Below are 17,263 nucleotides of genomic sequence, written 5' to 3'. Positions count from 1 at the left end.
GATGAGGTCTCGCTGCCCAGGTGGGTCTCGAACCCGCGGGCTCAGGCAATCCATTCACCTCAGCCTCCCAAAGGCGCGGGACTACAGGCTGAGCCACTGAGCCCGGCTTGATTTCGCATTTAGATACTCAGCTCTCACAACACTGTCCTGAGTAAAGGAAAATAAAATGACCTCATGATGGGAACTCTAAAGCAGCATTAATAAGTGTAGTGATTTATATTAATTACCAAGTGGTAATGATCTGTGTATATCCAGGATGTTTACCCAAGGCCTTAAAATCTTTTGCGCATCTGCTTTTTATTAATTAAATATTTAAGGAATACTATGGGAAAAGTTCATCCTAGGTACATCAGAGAATGAAAAGATAAGTAAGAATACAAATTTTACCCTCAGGGAGCTTTTGTTTTTAATGATTAAAAAACCCCAAATTTTAAATAACTGGTACTGTAAGATAAAAGTTAGTACCTACTAAGTGTAATTTCAGAGGTAGGAATACTCTAGAAGTCCATTACAGCAATGATCACATCTAGGGAAAAAAGCCAGAATATAAGGGTAAGTGGAGGGTGGGCAGTGGTTTTCTATTTGTTGAGGAAAACAAATAAATAACTTTTGTCATTTGAACACTTACTCTCCAAACTTTGAGCATAATTATTTGTGTTGGACTTGGTCTTTTTTCTTAAGTCTTCTCAAACATTCTATCAGGTTTAGGGTTCCAGTTAGTAATCGTTTCTGCTTGTGGCAACTGAAAGCATTTGGTGTACAAGAGCTGACTGACCTCTTAGGGGAAGTTGATGTGTTTGAGTATAGGAGATTTGAATGCATATGTGTACTGAGGAAAGGAATTCCATAAAGAGGGAGGTAATAAAAATACAAGAAAAAGATACCCAAATTGATGAGATCTAGCTTTGAATGGCGAAGGAATATACTACGTCTCTAGGATAAAGGACTAGCAGCAATGACAAAAATAACTGTTTAAAGGGCTTCCTTTTCAGACATTTGTTTTGTAAAGTTTAAATCAAGGCTTTCCATTCTCCATTTTAAAAAGAAAGGGTTTTGGAATATGTCAGCCTTTACTCAGCATTTTTTGTTGTTCTAATTCTGTTTAATTCTGTGATTATAAAACAAACCGGACTATGTGTCAGTCTTTTTTTGCTGGTTCCTCTTTTCATATGACTTTATACCATCTTATGCTGACAACTCTGTAGTTTATATTTTCATTCTGAGCATCTTTCCTGAAACCTAGATTCATCTTTGATTTGAAATTACCTCCTCAGCTTTGCCACTTGGATGTGTAGTAGACATCTTAGCTCAGAATAACCAAACTGGAACTGATAATCTTTTCACCCTCAGCCTGTTGTACCTACAGCCTCCCCATCTCATTGAACTTCCTAGTTGATTAGGCAAAGACATTGGAGTCATTTTTAACACACTTCTCTTTCTTGCAGAACTCACATTCACACTATCAATAAATTATCTTGAAAAGATAATCCTTTTACACTGTTAATAGGAATGTAAGTTAGTGCAACCCCTGAAAATCAATTTGGAGATTTCTCAAAGAACTAAAAATAGATTCACTATTCGACCCAGCAATCCCATTACTGGGTTTATACACAAAGGAACATAAATCGTTTTACCAAAAAGACACCACCTGTACTCATATGTCTATCACAGCACTATCTACAATAGCAAAAGCATGGAACCAACCCTAGGTGCCCTTCAATGGTGTACTGGATAAAGAAAATGTATATGTACACCACGGAATACTGTAAAACCGTAAGAAAGAACAGAATGTCCTTTGCAACAAAATGGATGCAATTAGAAACCATCATTCTAAGCAAATTATCACAGAAGCAAAACTGAATACTCAACTTATAAGTGGGAGATAAACACTGAATACACACAGATATAAGGAGGGGAACAGCAGACACTTGGGACTCCAAAGAGGGGGAGAGAGGAAGGTAAGGGTTGAAAAACCACCTATTGGGTACCAAGCTTACCTGGGTGATGGGCTTCTATTAAGCCCATCACGTAATACCTATGTAACAAACTGCACATGTACCACTTGAATGTAAAAATATTTTTTTAAAACAGAAAAGAAATTTAGAAGTAAATTTTAGAATTTTTTAAAATAGATTATCTTTGCTCTGCTTCACAATATATACAGAATTCAGTCACTTCAAACCACTTCCATCGCAAGCAACCACTGTGGTCCATTACCATTTCTTGCCTCTTTGAGAAAGCTTCTTTACTGATCTCTGCTTCTACTCTCATCTGCTTCCACTTATAACTTCGTTCTTATTGTAGCAGTGACTCTTCTAGAATTTAAGTAAAATTATATTAGTTCTCTGCTCAAGACTCTCCAGTGAGTCCCCCATTTTATCTCAGTAAACCTAGAAATTTCTTCAGGGTCCGTATGATTAGGCCTCTGTGATTCTTGTAACCACAGTTCTAGGGCATGACCTCCCTGTCTTCTGTGCTTTAGCCACATTGACCTCATTGCAGTTTTCTCTAAAATGAGCCATTTTAAAACTTTTTCCTCTTAGCTGTTTCCTCAGCTGAGAATACACTTCTCTCAGTACTCCACCTGCTTATTTCCCCATTTCTTTTAAATATTTACTTAAATCTCACCTTCTTAGTGAGAGACCATGTGGTTTAGTACATGCCCTCCTCTCTTTCCCCCCAGCTCTCCAGGTTCCCACATCCTTACCCTGCTTTGCTTAAAAATTATATGGCATTTAACATCTGAAACTGACATGCCCTCTGGTTTTCTCTCTCCTTTCTATTTCTTCCTCTCCTATATACACACCTTCATATGTAAACACATGTTGGGGAAAAAAGTTTATTGTCTCTCTTTACTCCACAAGTTCAGGAGCCTTTGCTTTTGCATTGGAGGACACGTGGCTAACCCTGAAAATGAATAAAACATGGTCATGCCTTGAGGGAGCTTAAAGCGTGAATAGACATAATAATAGATGGTGTAGTATTAATGATAGTAACATACATTTGTTGAATTCTTTTTTGGAACTTTACCATGTGCTAGACACTGTTTTAAGCACTTAGACTGTGTTTACTTGCTTAATACTACCAATAAGCCTTTGGGATAGGCGTTATTATTAACCTACTTCTAGATATTAAGAAACTGAGGCATTAAGAAGATAAATACAATGGTCTGACTTAACATTTTTTGACTTTACAGTGGTGCAAAAGTGATATGTATTCATTGGAAACTGTACTTAGAGTTTTGGCTTTTACTTTTATAATAAAATTTTTATTTTTATTATTTTTCAAATTTAAAAAATTGCTATTTGAGATTCTGTTGATAGTGATTGACAGAGCAGGAATGGGAATGGGACTCAAGGAGTGTGGCTTTAGAGTCAGAAATCTTAACCACAACACAATATTTTCCTAAACATTAAATGAGTTGACATATATAAAGTACTCAGAACAATGTCTGACACAAGATAAACTTTATGTAAGTTTTATCTGTTGTTATTCGTAATTAAATATAATGATTCACAGTTCCTAAGAATATAGTCATAATATTAAAATATTTGCTGGCTACTTAAAAATTATTTTATCATTCAATTCTTTTTCTAAGTAACTCCCTCCAAGAGAGTCACCATATCTGATTATTATTCTCCATGAAAATAAATGCTGAATCTGTTGCGAATCCCACCAAATATTTAGCATCCATTAAACTTGTGGATATATTGGAGTGATCTGCTTGAATTCCATGTAATGCTATTGATGAGTGGGGGCTGATATTTAGACTACTAAACAGTTAAAGAAGAGATATAGTGAATGCTTTAGAAGAACTTGGAGTGTCAAAAATTAAGAGAGGCTCTTGAGAAAATTGGAGCAAGAAACCTTGGAGATTTTTCTCAATTTTACTTTATAATGCTACAAAAAAGGCAGATATTAAGTAAAGGGTGTCCTGTGAAGTGTACATATAGGAAGAAACTTCTAACTCAGTCAACACTTGACGTATTCTTTGTTCAGGGTATAGTTGTAATTATAAATTAAACTTTATTGTAAGATTTATTTTAATACTACTTAGCTTTATTTAGAAGGTGAAGTCTAGTCAAAGGTTTTTGATTCCTGTTTACCATGAAATTTTGGTTCCTATTTTAATGGTTTCATTTTATAGGCTTTTTTTTCCCACTCCCAGAAAATAAGGAAAATCTATTTAGATGAAGCATCAGATTGGACAGAAGTTTAGTCATTTCTCATGCTGAAATTACTATTTTGTCTATCTAAGGCATTTCAAATAATCATAAGTTGTATAGGTTCATTTTAAAAATATAACTTCAATTTAAAGTGTTTTTAAATATAGAAAGCATGACATTTTGGTAAAAGAAAGACGTTCTTTCTGCCGATCTGGCCAATGTTGCAGGATAGATAGAAGTTCTCAAAAGGGTCTTTTTCGTCAGCTTTATGCAGTTGGCTGTTTGATCTGAGCGTTAATGTGCCTATTGAATTAAGACTTGCATTAACTTCAGCACACAGAGATACAGCTTATTTGTTTTATCTGTGTCGAGGTCATAATGCATATAACAGAGCACTGAAAGACCAGCCTAATACAGTAGTCTGACTAAACCACAAGTGTGTTCTTCGTTTTTAAAATGCAGTAAAAATTGTTTTAAAGTTTGGAGAGTAAGTTTTAAAGTTTCAAATTAGTGTGCTTAATCATAAAATAAGGATTTGCCTTTCTTTCTGGAAGTACAGATCTATTTGAAGTTGAGCTTACCACTTGGTCCCATTGTGTTTGCTATATTCCAACAGGAATCTGACCTATCACTTTTATAAGTTGTGATAAAAAACATATACCATGTTATCTTCATCCTTTTGCTGTTCTTAATGGCTGATGGACATTGTTTTGCAATTAGACTTAAACAAATGTTTAGATGTTAATTTTAAAGCTCTAATCAATCAGTTATCAAGGCCAACTCATAGAGTTAGAAGAAACTTAACAGTTGTCTGGCTCAATTCTCTGATTTTCTGTACTATATGTACACTATATGCAGTATGTGTACTAGTCAGTGTAGGTATCTATCAACAGGTGAATAGATAAAGAAAATGTAGAATATGTATACCATGGGATACTAGTCAGACATGAAAAAAATGAAATTCTGTCATTTGTGGCAGCATAGGTGGGCCTGGAGGTCATTATGTTAAGTGAAATAAGTAAGGCACAGAAAAATAAATACTGCATGTATTTGCAGTATGTGGGAACTCATAGAAGTAGAGAGCAGAATTATGGTTATTAGAGAGTGGGAAGGGTAGTGGAGAGGAGAGAAAAGGGAGAGATTGATTCACAGACACAAAATGATAGCTAGATAGAATAGGTTCTAGTGTTCTTTAGTACTGTAGGATGACTATAGTTAACAATAACTTACTGTATATTTTCAAGTAGCTTGAAGAGAAAATTTTGAATGTTAACACACATAAAATAAATGAAGTAAACAGATATATGAATTACCCTGATTTGATCATTACACATATATATCAAAATATCACTCTCTGCCCCATAAATAAGTATAATTATTATGTGTCAATTGAACATTTTTTGAAAATGTTAAAATACTATGAAAACCAGGCATGGTGGCATATACCTATTGTTCCATATACTTGGCAGGCTAAAGTGGGAGGATTGCTTGAGCTCAGGAGTTTGAGGCCAGCTTGGGCAACATAATGGAACTCTATCTCTTAAAAATATATACGTATATGGAGTCTTGAAACTGAGAATTCAAACTGGGCATGGTGGCTCGAGTCTGTAATCCTAACACTTTGGGAGGCTGAGACAAGAGGATTGCTTGAGTCCGTGGCCTCTAGACCAGCCTGGGCAACATGGTGAGACCTTGTCTCTACAATAAATAAAAAAAAAATTAGCCAGGCGTGGTAGTGTACACCTGTAGTTCCGGCTACTTGGAGGGCTGAGGCAGAAGTGTCTCCAGAGCCCAGCAGGTCAGTGCTGGAGTGTCAGTGAGCGTGCCAGTGCACTCCAGCCTGGGCGATAGAGTGAGACTCCAACTCAAAAAAAAAAAAAGAAAAAAAGAAAAGTGAGGATCCAAAGAGTAAGCATTCTCTATATTTAACCAGCACTTAGAATGAGATTGGTATTACTAGAGTGATACATATTATGTTGTAAGCTGTTAAAGGATTTTCAGGCTCTTCTATCACTTAGATCTGTGTTCCCCACCCTTTCTGATATCAGGGACTGGTGTCATGGGAGACAGTTTTTCAAAACATGGACTGGGGTGTGTGGGGGAGAGATGGTTTCAGGATGATTCGAGTGCATTACATTTATTGTACATTTTATTTCTATTATTATTACATTGTAATGTATAATGAAATAATTACACAACTCACCATAATACAGAATCAGTGGGAGCCCTGAAGCTTGTTTTCCTGCAACTGGGCAGTCGCATCTGGGGATGATGGGAGACAGTGACACCTGAAGTATGTTGCTTATGTCCATTCTACTCTGTAATCCTGTTTTGGTTGCTGTCACTACTGAAAACCCTGCTTCACAAAGACAGGATGTTGGAAATGGAAGCAGGCTTTTCAGTGGTGATCTGACAGAAGGTGGAGTTCAGGTGGTAATTTGAGCTATGGGGAGCGTCTGTAAATACAGATGCAGCTTTGGCTTGCTGGCCTGCTGTTCACCTCCTGCTGAGCAGCCCAGTTCTGAACTTGCCACAGATTGTTAGGGAGCGTTGGGACCCCTGACTTAAATGATTACCAAAGTCTTAGATGATTCCTGAGGTCCCACAGTAAAGCCTGCGATTTCCTGCTATACTTGCATATTTTTCTGTACCATATGGGAAAATTTTGGATATTAAAGAACCGAAGAGTCATATCTCTACTGTTCACCTATTTTGTATTTTCACACCTTTAAAAAGATAATTTCCTTTTATTTTAGGTTTTGGACATAGAACAAATTCCTTTTGTATACTTGGTAACTAACCTAGAAAAACAAGTCCTTTTGTCTTTGTTTCACCTGAAAGGCTGTTAGAAGAGTTAAAAATCTAATACAATGAGTTTGACTTTGGGTTTTTTGTAATATATATAACAGAAGGAAAAGAAACTCTAAACTTATATTTTGAAATTCAGTTTATTTTCAGTGCTACTTCCTCAGAAATAACTTCTCCTTCCATCACTTTAGTCCAAATTAAGTCTCTTTTGATATTCTTTTTCATAGCACTTTCTTTCAATGTAGTAATTATTTCAAATTACTCATATACAGTACATTATTTGAATCTTCGTTTTAATTTTTCTATCTGACTAGACTATAAGTTCCATATGCAGTAACCATGTCGGTTTTCTGCATTACTGTATCTTCAATTTCCTAGTTCAGTTCTTGCATTCAATAAAGGCTTTGGGTGAGTGAGTGAATGAATGAATGATGACTGCCTTTAGTGTTTTGTAGAAGTGCAGGATGCTATCAATTAAGCACCCTTTGTCTAACATGAGAATGAAGAAGTATTTCTCTTAGTGGACCTGAAAATGAGTAGGAAGGAGATATGGGTTTCAGTGTTCAGTTCTTCGTAGAGGGCAAGTAGAATGTATTTAGAAAATTTTGCTTTGGATTTAGGAATGTGGAAGTTATTTATGACCTTAATGAGGTCAATTTTAGTCGAGTGAAGGAATGCATTTCACATTACAGTTGCTCATGAAGTTAATTGGTGAGAAAATAGATCAAGTAGCTTTTCATGAAAAGCAGATCCCAAACACTGCTAGCTTTTTTGTTTGTTTATAGGTATGATAAAAATAAACTATTACTGTGCTTTAAATATTTTCCCTGTTGCACAAAAGACAAAAGTGCATGAAAACTGTACTGCATGAGTACTGTTGTAGAGGTACCAGGCGGACCTGGTTAGTTGTCTTCTACCACATTTTATCTTTCACATTGAAATGTTGAATATAGCCGGGCTCGGTGGCTCAGCCTGTAATCCCGCGCCTTGGGAGGCTGAGGTGAGTGGATTGCCTGTGCCTATGGTTTAGAGACCCGCCTGGGCAACTTGGTGAGACCTCATCTCTACAATAAATCAAAAAATTAGCCGGGCGTGGTAGCGCGCGCCTCTAGTTCCAGCTACTTGGAAGGCTGAGGCGGAAGGATCGCAGGAGCCCAGCAGGTTGAGGCTGCGGTGGACGGGAGCGTCCACTGCATTCCAGTCTGGGCGACAGAATGAGACTCCAACTCAAAAAAAACCAAAACAAAACAAACAAAAAAAGAAATGTTGAATGTGTAAGAAAGGGTGGTGCAAAGGGTATTAGATTGGTTTACAACTTCCATATAAGTCATTAATCCTCTGATTTTCCTAGACATTCGAGTGTTGAGAAATCACGGTAGATTTTCAATCTACTGTGCACCAGAAACTCTGGCTGCCCCTTTTCCATGTGCTTTTGAAGTGTGTCCTAATTTTTGTGAATTTTGTCTCTAAAAAAATTTTTTTTAACTTCCAGGTGTTGGCAAATCATGCTTATTGCTACAGTTTACAGACAAGAGGTTTCAGCCAGTGCATGACCTTACTATTGGTAAGTTTTTATAAGAAATGGGAAGCATCACAGATTTCCAGTAGTTTAAGATGCTAGAGGATCTATTCTATTAGTGATGTTTCCAAAATTAGTGAAACTAGGTTTGTTGCTCTGCAGTCTGTCACTTAAAAAAAAAATGTAGTAAAAATAAATGTTAACCATCTTTGCAAAAGTGGTTAGAATGCAACAAGACATTAATATTTAAGATTTTGGTTGTCATTTTATTTATTTATTTTTTGAGTTGAAGTCTCATTCTGTCGCCCACGCTGGAGTACAGAGGCACAATCACGGCTACCACAGCCTCGACCTGCTGGCCTCAGCCTTCCTAATAACTGGGACTACAGGTGTACACCATTATGCCCTCTGATTTTTTGATTTATTGTAGAGATGAGGTCTTGCCATGTTGCACAGGCTGATCTCAAAACTCCTGGGCTCAGGCAGTACTTTTGCCTCAGCTTCCCAAAGTGCTGGAATTACAGACATGAGCCACTGTGCTTGACCTCGATTATATTTAATGATGGAAAAAGCAATTGAGACATTGTAGCATTATGGTGAGAGCAGAGACTCTGAACCAGCTTCCTGGAATTTGAATCAAAGCTCTGCCACCATCCTTCAGTTTCTTTATCTGTTCAATGAGAATAGTAGTACCAGTCACACAATTATTATGAACAGTAAATGAGTTAATAAATATAAAAGCATTGGAGTAAAGAGCCTGGCAACATAGAAAGTGCTTTAGACTTACCTATCATTATTAACTGAGAAAAATTGCCAGCTACCAAATTTTATAACTCCTCAACTGTGAAGAGCAAATGAGATAGTTACTGGTAAGAAATAGTCAGAAATATTAGCTGCTTTTATTTAAAATAGTAATATTGCCCAGTTTTAATAGTATGGAAAGATATAACATTAAAATGGGTGATAAACTAAAAACTAGATAATCATGTTGTTTTGGGGTTCTTATTTGCTTAAAAATTATGTTTATATTCTGAAAGCTAAAGAACCTAGGTGGATTATTCTTCTGTAGCTGTAACCCATTAACTAGAACTTAATCAAACATGAAGGAAAAAGGTAATTGCAAATCTGGTTACTCTTTACAACCTATTGCTTAATTAATCTGTTCAGCCCTTGACTGCTATTTTCTATTGATATTCTTAACTTATCATTTATAGCATATTGATGTTTAAAATACCAAATCAAATATAGAGCTTATTAATCAAATTATCAGATCAATTGATAGTTTTCAGCCAAGCCACTTGTACTTTGTGAATATGTTGAAAGCTTTCATTAGCAACTGCTGCCAATAAGAATATCCATATTCTATTTTAATTTTGGTAGTTTCAAGAATATACAATAATGATGGGTAAAACAGGTAATTTTTTTCATGGTGGTTCTTATGACTTTGTTTAACTTTAAAAAAAAATTTTTTTGTAGTCAGTGTCTCACTCTGTTGCCCATGTTGGAGTGTATTGGCATAGTCACAGCTCACTGCAGCTTCGACCAGCTGGGCTTAGGCAATCCTTCTGCCTCCATAATAGCTGGGTCTACAGGCTTATGCTACCACACCTGGCTAATTTTTTTTATTTTTTGTGGAGATAGGGTCTTGCTGTGTTGCCTAGGTTAGTTTTCAACTCCTGGACTCAAGCAATCCTTTCACCTCGACCTCCCAGAGTACTGGGATTGTAGGCATGAGCTACACGGCAAACCTGTTGAACTTTTGTGAGCTCATTTTTCTTTTTTTTAATAGGATTTGTTCTTTGCTTAGTAGGTTTGAAACCTTGGTAGCCAACTTTGGGCATGACTCACTCCTAAGACAACTAGCCCAGCAGTTGGTTTTAGCTGTACTAAACAACAGTGCTCTTCCTTTTCATTGAATCTTATGTATAAATTTCTAAGTTGTTATGGTACACCCAACGGAGAGGATGGGCCTGAGCCTACTGTCAGATGTTAGCATAGGCTGTAGGTGCCGAGAGAGATGAAGGAGAAAACCAAGAGAGTTGTTTGGAAACTAACTCATGTGAACTGTATTGGGAGGCACTTGGAAATAGACTAAAATAAAATAAAAACCAAGGATCTCTTCCTACTTCTCTTTCTGACTAAGTTGATACTGTTTTCCATGTCTCTAGCTCTAGCCCCTTCCTAGCAAGCCCACTGGTGGTCTGGCTTCTGAGCTATGATATTGCCAACTTTTCTCTTTGTCCTTCCAGCCTAGGGATGGCAACAGCTTCCTGTTGTTGCTAATCTCTGCGTTGATTTCCCCTCTCTTCTTGGCTCTTCCTTTACATTAAACTCACTATGCACTTAAATACTTAAGTGTAGTTTCTGTTTTTCTGGTTGTACCCTGACTGATAATACCTTTTTTTTTCTTTCTAACTCTTGCAGTTGGTTGTAAATAACAAAAATCCACTGAAATCAGGTTGAGCAAAAGGAGAATTTATGATTTTAAGTATTCAGATATATTCCAGAATTGAGGGCAGTCAGCCAGCTGGGTCAGTCTGGAAATAGAGCTTAGAGCTCTTAAGGAAGGAACATGGGAAATTCTCTCCGTCTTCATTCTTCCCTCTGTCTCTCATTTTCTTCTCATGCCTGCTTCATTTTTCTTTCTTCATATTAACCAGTGTTTTGGGCTTCTCTTTTCGTGGTTTAAAATGGCCATTGTCATTAGCTCCAAAGTTCATATCTTGTTCAGGAGAACAGAGACTCTCTTAAACTTAATTCCAAGCTCCCTAGGGAAGAGAGTTCATTGGTTCAACTTGGTTCAGGCCCATTCATCTCTTGTTTTGTCAGCTCTGACCATGGGCCCAGAGTTACTTTTATACAAAATGGTTCCCAAGTTGGTAGTGGGATTGGGGGGAGGGATGTTGGCAAAATTTGAATGAATCGTCTTTCAAAGCTACTACCATAATTCTCTCACACGTAGCTGTTCTAACTAGTCATCATGTCTCTGTCTTTTGTCTACTGTAATAACCAATTCTCTGCTCTTGTTTATAAACCACTGACTCTTAAGTTTATGATTCTTCTCTCACTTTCTCTTCTACTTTTCCCTAACATATATAGACACCATACTCCATTAAGTTTTCACTGCTAACTCTTCCCTGAATATTTTGTACTTTTTCATATCTTCAAACTTTTGCTTTTTCTCAGTGTGCCATTGCTTGACATCTCTGCTTATTGAAGTTCTTTTCTGAATATTATGCATATCCCAAACTACAGCCCCCAAATGAGATTTGTATACCTATACTTTTGGGGAAATCTTGTTGACGGGAAAGGAAGAACTATAAAAAATTGCTGAGAAACAGCCAAAGTGGAATAACTGTATAGGCACTGAATTTCAACATAATGCTCAGCATTATGGGTGTAGGCGGTGGTGTTCCTGGTCGATAATGTGTTGAAACATTATTGATCATAAACAGGTTCATTCTTCCTAAAAAGGCAGAATAAATTGTATGGATGAATGTAAGCATTCTCATCTTTTACCTGCTGTATGTTGAATGAGATTACATTCAGTGCATATTCACAAAATTGATTTTTTTTTAACTATTAGGGGTCATAGTCCAACCATGGCTTTAGCAGCAATCCATTATTATAGAATGAGATGGTGGCTATCATGACCACCTCTTTTAAACTGGCATTTTTTCTTAGATCCTATAAATTGAATGTAAATGTGCTCAATCCATTTACAATGCACAGGATCTTTTTGATTTGTTTGTTTGTTTGTTTGTTTGACATCCCTGGATGGGCTTGAACCAGCAAAGGATCTTAATATTTAAGATGTTTCAGTATATTTGAGATGCCGCTTTTTAAAAAAATCTGAAGCAAACAGAACATCCAGGATCATAGAACTGTTCTCAGATTGCTAATAGGTGCTTGATGTTCATTGTTGATGTTGATAGTTAAGTTTTCCCCACTGGAATGCATTTTTGAAAGCAAAGCCTACTCAGTTATTCTCCTCCCACCCCTTTCTGTTGCTACAGCTTACGTAGAATTACATACACTGCACTCAGAGCGCATTCAGTATAGCCATTCTCTCACTCAGGCTAAATGCAGGCCAGTAGAAGTAGTAAGTATTGTTAAGTTCTTATTTCTGCTTCATTGGCACAATACCTACTTAACATTTTTTGACACCCATCACAGCAATTTATTTTTCAGACATAAAAACAATTAGATTTTTATCATATATTTTAAAAATGAGCGTTGGAATATTTGCTAAAATAGGCATAAGACAGTATCTTGGCTGGGTGTGGTAGCTCATGCTTGTAATCCCAGCACTTTAGGAGGCCAAGGTAGGTGGATTGCTTGAGCCCAGGAGTTCCAGACCAGCTTATGCAATGTAGCAAGACCTTGTCTCTATAAAAAATCTTAAAACTTAACTGGGCATGGTGGTATATGTAATCCTAGCTGCTTAGGAGGCTGAGGCAAGAGGATTATGAGAGTCCAGGAGTTTGAGGATGCAGTGAGCTGTATTCCAGTCTGGGTGACAGAATGAGACCACAACTCAAAAAAAACCACAAAAAAAGAAAACTAAATTAGCTAGGCATGGTGATATGTTTCTGTAGTCTCAGATACTTGGGTCCAGGAGGTTGAGACTACAGTGAGATGTGATCACGCTACTGTGCTCTAGCGTGGATGACGGTAAGCGCTGTCTCAAAAGAAAACAAACAAACAAACAATGTCTTGTTGCTGCTGCATACTTGTTTTTACCTGATGAATAGATGAAGCCGAAAAATTTAAGGTTGGGTTATGACTAAGAAAGAATTAAATGATTGAAAAGACCATATAAAGTTAGTAAAGACTTTATCAAATATTCTTTACCCTTTGACTGTATCAGTGAGAATTGTTAAGATATGAATCAGAGAAGCAATTTATAAATAACTTCATGGACACAATTACATTGAAGAATCAGACTGGAGTCTTGCTACTCTCAGGGTGGTTCACGGACTGTTGCGCTGGACCTGCAGCAAATCAGTACCATGTGGGAGCTTGTTAAAGAATCTACTGAGTCATAATCTGCATTTTCACAGGATCTCCAAGTGGTTCATATGAGTGTTAAAGTTGAAAAGCATTGGAGCAATGACTCTAGCTGATTACTCAGCTAGAAATACATTTTTTTTTTTTTTTAGTTGAAGTCTCATTCTGTTGCCCAAACTAGAATGCAGTGGCATGCTCCCAGCCACCACAGCCTCGACCTGCTGGGCTCTGGCGATCCTTCAGCCTCAGCCTTCCAAGTAGCTGGAACTACAGGCGCGTGCTACCACGCCCAGCTAATTTTTTTGATTTATTGTAGAGATGAGGTCTCGGCAAGTTGCCCAGGCAGGTCTCAAACCCGCAGGTTCAGGCAATCCACTCACCTCAGCCTCGCAAAGCACGAGATTACAGGCTGAGCCTCCAAGCCCGGCTTAGAAATACATTTTATATTGTCTGCCTTGTGCACACATAAGAGCACACACCCTCACACATGCTGACCTCTCAGCTCCTTTGCTTCTTTCCTGCATTGGTCTTGTGTCTACCCTACTTCAGCTACTCTCTCCCATTTTCTCCCAGGACCTTGTCATCCCCAATATCTGAAACCACTCTAGAATTTTAGTTTCATACCTCTGGCTATCTGACTTTCCCTCTCTTCCTTCCAATTCACTTTCTCTAGTTCCTAATGCTAATCAGTGTTTTACCCTATCAGAGCTGTAATCCACTGAACCTAACATATTTTCACTGTCATCCCCCTTGTGTTCTTACTTTCCTCCTTACACAGTTTTAAGTTTAATTACCATGCCTTTTTAATCCCTTCTACATATACACTCAGTCCCTTTGTCTCTTTCTTGTTTCATCATAGTCTTGTGCCTAAACCATAGGCTAAATTCAAACGTGTATAGCTAGATATGACTGGAGAAAAACACAGGTCAGTGCTAACTAGTCTCATTTTACTTTCTTGGACACGTTAACATCACATAAACCCTTAATACTGCCTGACAATTGCACTTTATTTCCAGTGCATTCACTTTCTTGTAGAACTGTATCATACCTTCTTGTTCTTTAAGCATGCAGCACCTTTCCTATCTTTCACACTCAGCTGATAACCTTGGTTTCTCTGACTTAGAAAATAGAGACAAGAGAGGAACATTTCCACAGGTTCCCACCAGTGCATGGACCCACCTACCTGCCTACATTGTGTCTATAAATTCAGTCTCTCCTTGCTACTCTGGTTGAGCTCTCTTCAGTTCCTAGCCCGCCCTATCCAAGGCCACTGCTTTAGTAGTTCTTTTTTTCTTTCAGGCACCAGTAATTTTTCCCTTTTTGCTGGTCATTTTTCATGGCTCTATTTTCTTTTCCAGCTTTTGATCTTTTTCTCTCATTTTTAGCATAATTCCTCAGAAAGAATTATCCATATTTTTTATCTCTAATTTCTACCCATTCTTTTGTGAACCCACTCCAATTAGCCTTCCTCTCCCAAGCACATATCCAGCTACTTCCTCAACATCTCCTCTCATAGGTGTCTGGCATTTCAAACTTAACATGTCCCAAATAGTTTGTGATTTTTCCCTTTAAATCTTACCATAGTGTACATGAATGCACTCATATACACATACTCATCCCCCCACCTAGATTTATTTTTTCCTTCACTTTTTATATAAGTAAATATTAGTAAACAAATTGTCCCCCACCAGTAGATGGTAAGAACCATAAAGCAGAGACATATTTGTTTGACTTATTGCTATATCCCCAGCATGTGCTAACAGTAGGGACTCTATCAATATTTACTAAATTAATATGCTATCTATCTAGCTGAGAGGAAAACTCCATAAAGCACTATTAACCATTGTAGTGCTTAGTGTATGCATTCCTTTGTTTTATACTACTCAGTTATGTTGTTTACAAATAATACTAGTTAAAGCCCACTAATTCTTGCTATATTTACTTTGCTGCCTACTAAGGAACAGTTTAACAAACTGGTCTAGAGGCTAGGTCATTTGTATATTGATACCAACTTTCTGCCTACCTCCCTCACTTTCTTAAACCAGTCAACCTATAAGAAATGATTGCTGGAAGTGCAAGTATACTTCTGGGGAAAAGGTGATGGAGTTGAAGCAGCATTATTTCCATCAGGCTCTCCACAGGAAATCAGTTTAAAAAATAAGCTCATTTATTTAGGGTTCAGTTTTCTGGTAACTTGAGTTATCTAGATCAACTTTGCCAAGAGCTAGGGTAGTAGCTTAAAAGACCTCTTGAACATCTAATTAAGATTTTGCAAAGTCTATGTAGCTAATTTTTGAAATGTAAATGTATTTCCTATTGGGATGTGATCATGGAGAAAACGTAAAAATTCAGAGAAAGTTAAATTTGCAGTATAATTTTGGCATTCCAGCAACCACTGTGAACGGTTGGGTATGTGTTATTGCCCTCTAGAATTTTTTTTTTTTTTTTTTCATTTCTAAAATGAATTTTAGAGTGGCCAGCAAAATTTTCAAACAAATTTTATTAGTGAGAAAAAGGAAGAAGGACAATTCATGACAGAAGGACCTGCCGTGGGCAAGTTTTTCAAAGAAAAACTGCCCCTCTAGAGCTTTTAAATGTATTCATAAATGCACACAAAGCTGTTCTAGTTTGCAGTCCTCCCACTAATGTACAAAAGTGCTCATTCCTTCTCACCCTTGCCTCCGGTGCAGCTTGTTAATGCTTTTAATGTTTGTGAATCAGAGACAGCATTTTTTTGTATGTTCAGGAACAACTTGTCTACCCTCTTGAATTACCTGTTATATCTTTGTCCCTTCTACTACTAGTTTTTTTTTTTTTTTAAAGTCAAATCTCTTGATCTTTTTCTTTATGGGTTTCTAGCCTTACTTTGTTCAAAAATTACATAAACTGTGTAGTCTCTTACATATTCTTCTAATACTATAAATTTGTATTCCATCTGGTATGTGGTCATGTATATTAATACGTTTTCCTTAATGCCTGGGTAACTTGTAGCCCCACACCTAATTAAATAAGCCATTCATTCTTACCATTTTTTAAATTCTCATGTTAGCAAGCCTATTTGGAGACACTAAAATCTTTTTTTTGGATTTGGAGTGTCACTCTGTTACCCAGGCTGGAGTGTAGTGGGGTGATCACAGCTCACTGCAGACTCAACCTCCTGGGCTCAGGCGATCCTCCTGCCTCAGCCTCCCAAGTAGCTGGGACTGTAGGCACACACTGCCATACCTGGCTAAGTTTTTGGATTTTTTTGTAGAAAATCTCGCTATGTTGCCCAGGCTGTGCTGAAGCAATCCTCCTGCCTTAGCCTCCCAAAGTGCTAAGTTTACCGGCACTACCCGCTGCGTCCTGCCTAAAATGTATTCACCTTTTTTTCTATTTCATGAGACAGCATCACACTGTGGTAGACATGGTAACTTTGTAATATACTTTATATTGATTAATGTTCTTTCTTTTCTTATCTAAGTTTTCTTGGTCATTAATGTGCATTTGTTTTAGATTACCTTTAGTTTGTCAGGTTGCAAAATTTTATTTATTTTTTTTAATTTTAATCAATATTTTTTATTATGATATTGTGGGGTACAGTTAAGGGTTAGGTATACAAATATGCTTCGTTCAGGCACCCTTGTTGATAAGAGGTGTCTCCCCATCCCCAGACAGGTATTTACTACCGTTTATCCCATCTCCCTTCCCCTCCCCCCCATAGTTTCCCACCACTGTCAGTCATTTTCTATAGTATTACGTTGGATGTTCAAGGTCCACT

At 37.3% G+C, this 17,263-nt stretch overlaps 1 protein-coding gene across 3 annotated transcripts in view; it reads left to right on the top strand.

Annotated features, from left to right (window-relative positions):
- Positions 1 to 17,263, top strand: part of RAB2A (RAB2A, member RAS oncogene family) — a 94,964-nt gene that overhangs the window by 25,270 nt on the left and 52,431 nt on the right. For 2 of the 3 annotated variants that reach the window (XM_021709897.1, XM_008052873.2), the window contains exon 2: positions 8,467 to 8,538. The exons of the other annotated variant lie outside the window; for it this stretch is intronic. In XM_021709897.1, coding sequence (XP_021565572.1) covers positions 8,467 to 8,538 — 72 coding nt within the window. The remainder of the gene's footprint in view (positions 1 to 8,466; positions 8,539 to 17,263) is intronic. 3 annotated transcript variants of the gene reach the window in all.

The sequence above is a fragment of the Carlito syrichta genome, unplaced genomic scaffold, assembly GCF_000164805.1.
Source record: "Carlito syrichta isolate Samal-C Ts95f unplaced genomic scaffold, Tarsius_syrichta-2.0.1 Scaffold287615, whole genome shotgun sequence".
Taxonomy (NCBI): domain Eukaryota; kingdom Metazoa; phylum Chordata; class Mammalia; order Primates; family Tarsiidae; genus Carlito; species Carlito syrichta.
This window is presented reverse-complemented; position numbering and strand designations above follow the sequence as displayed.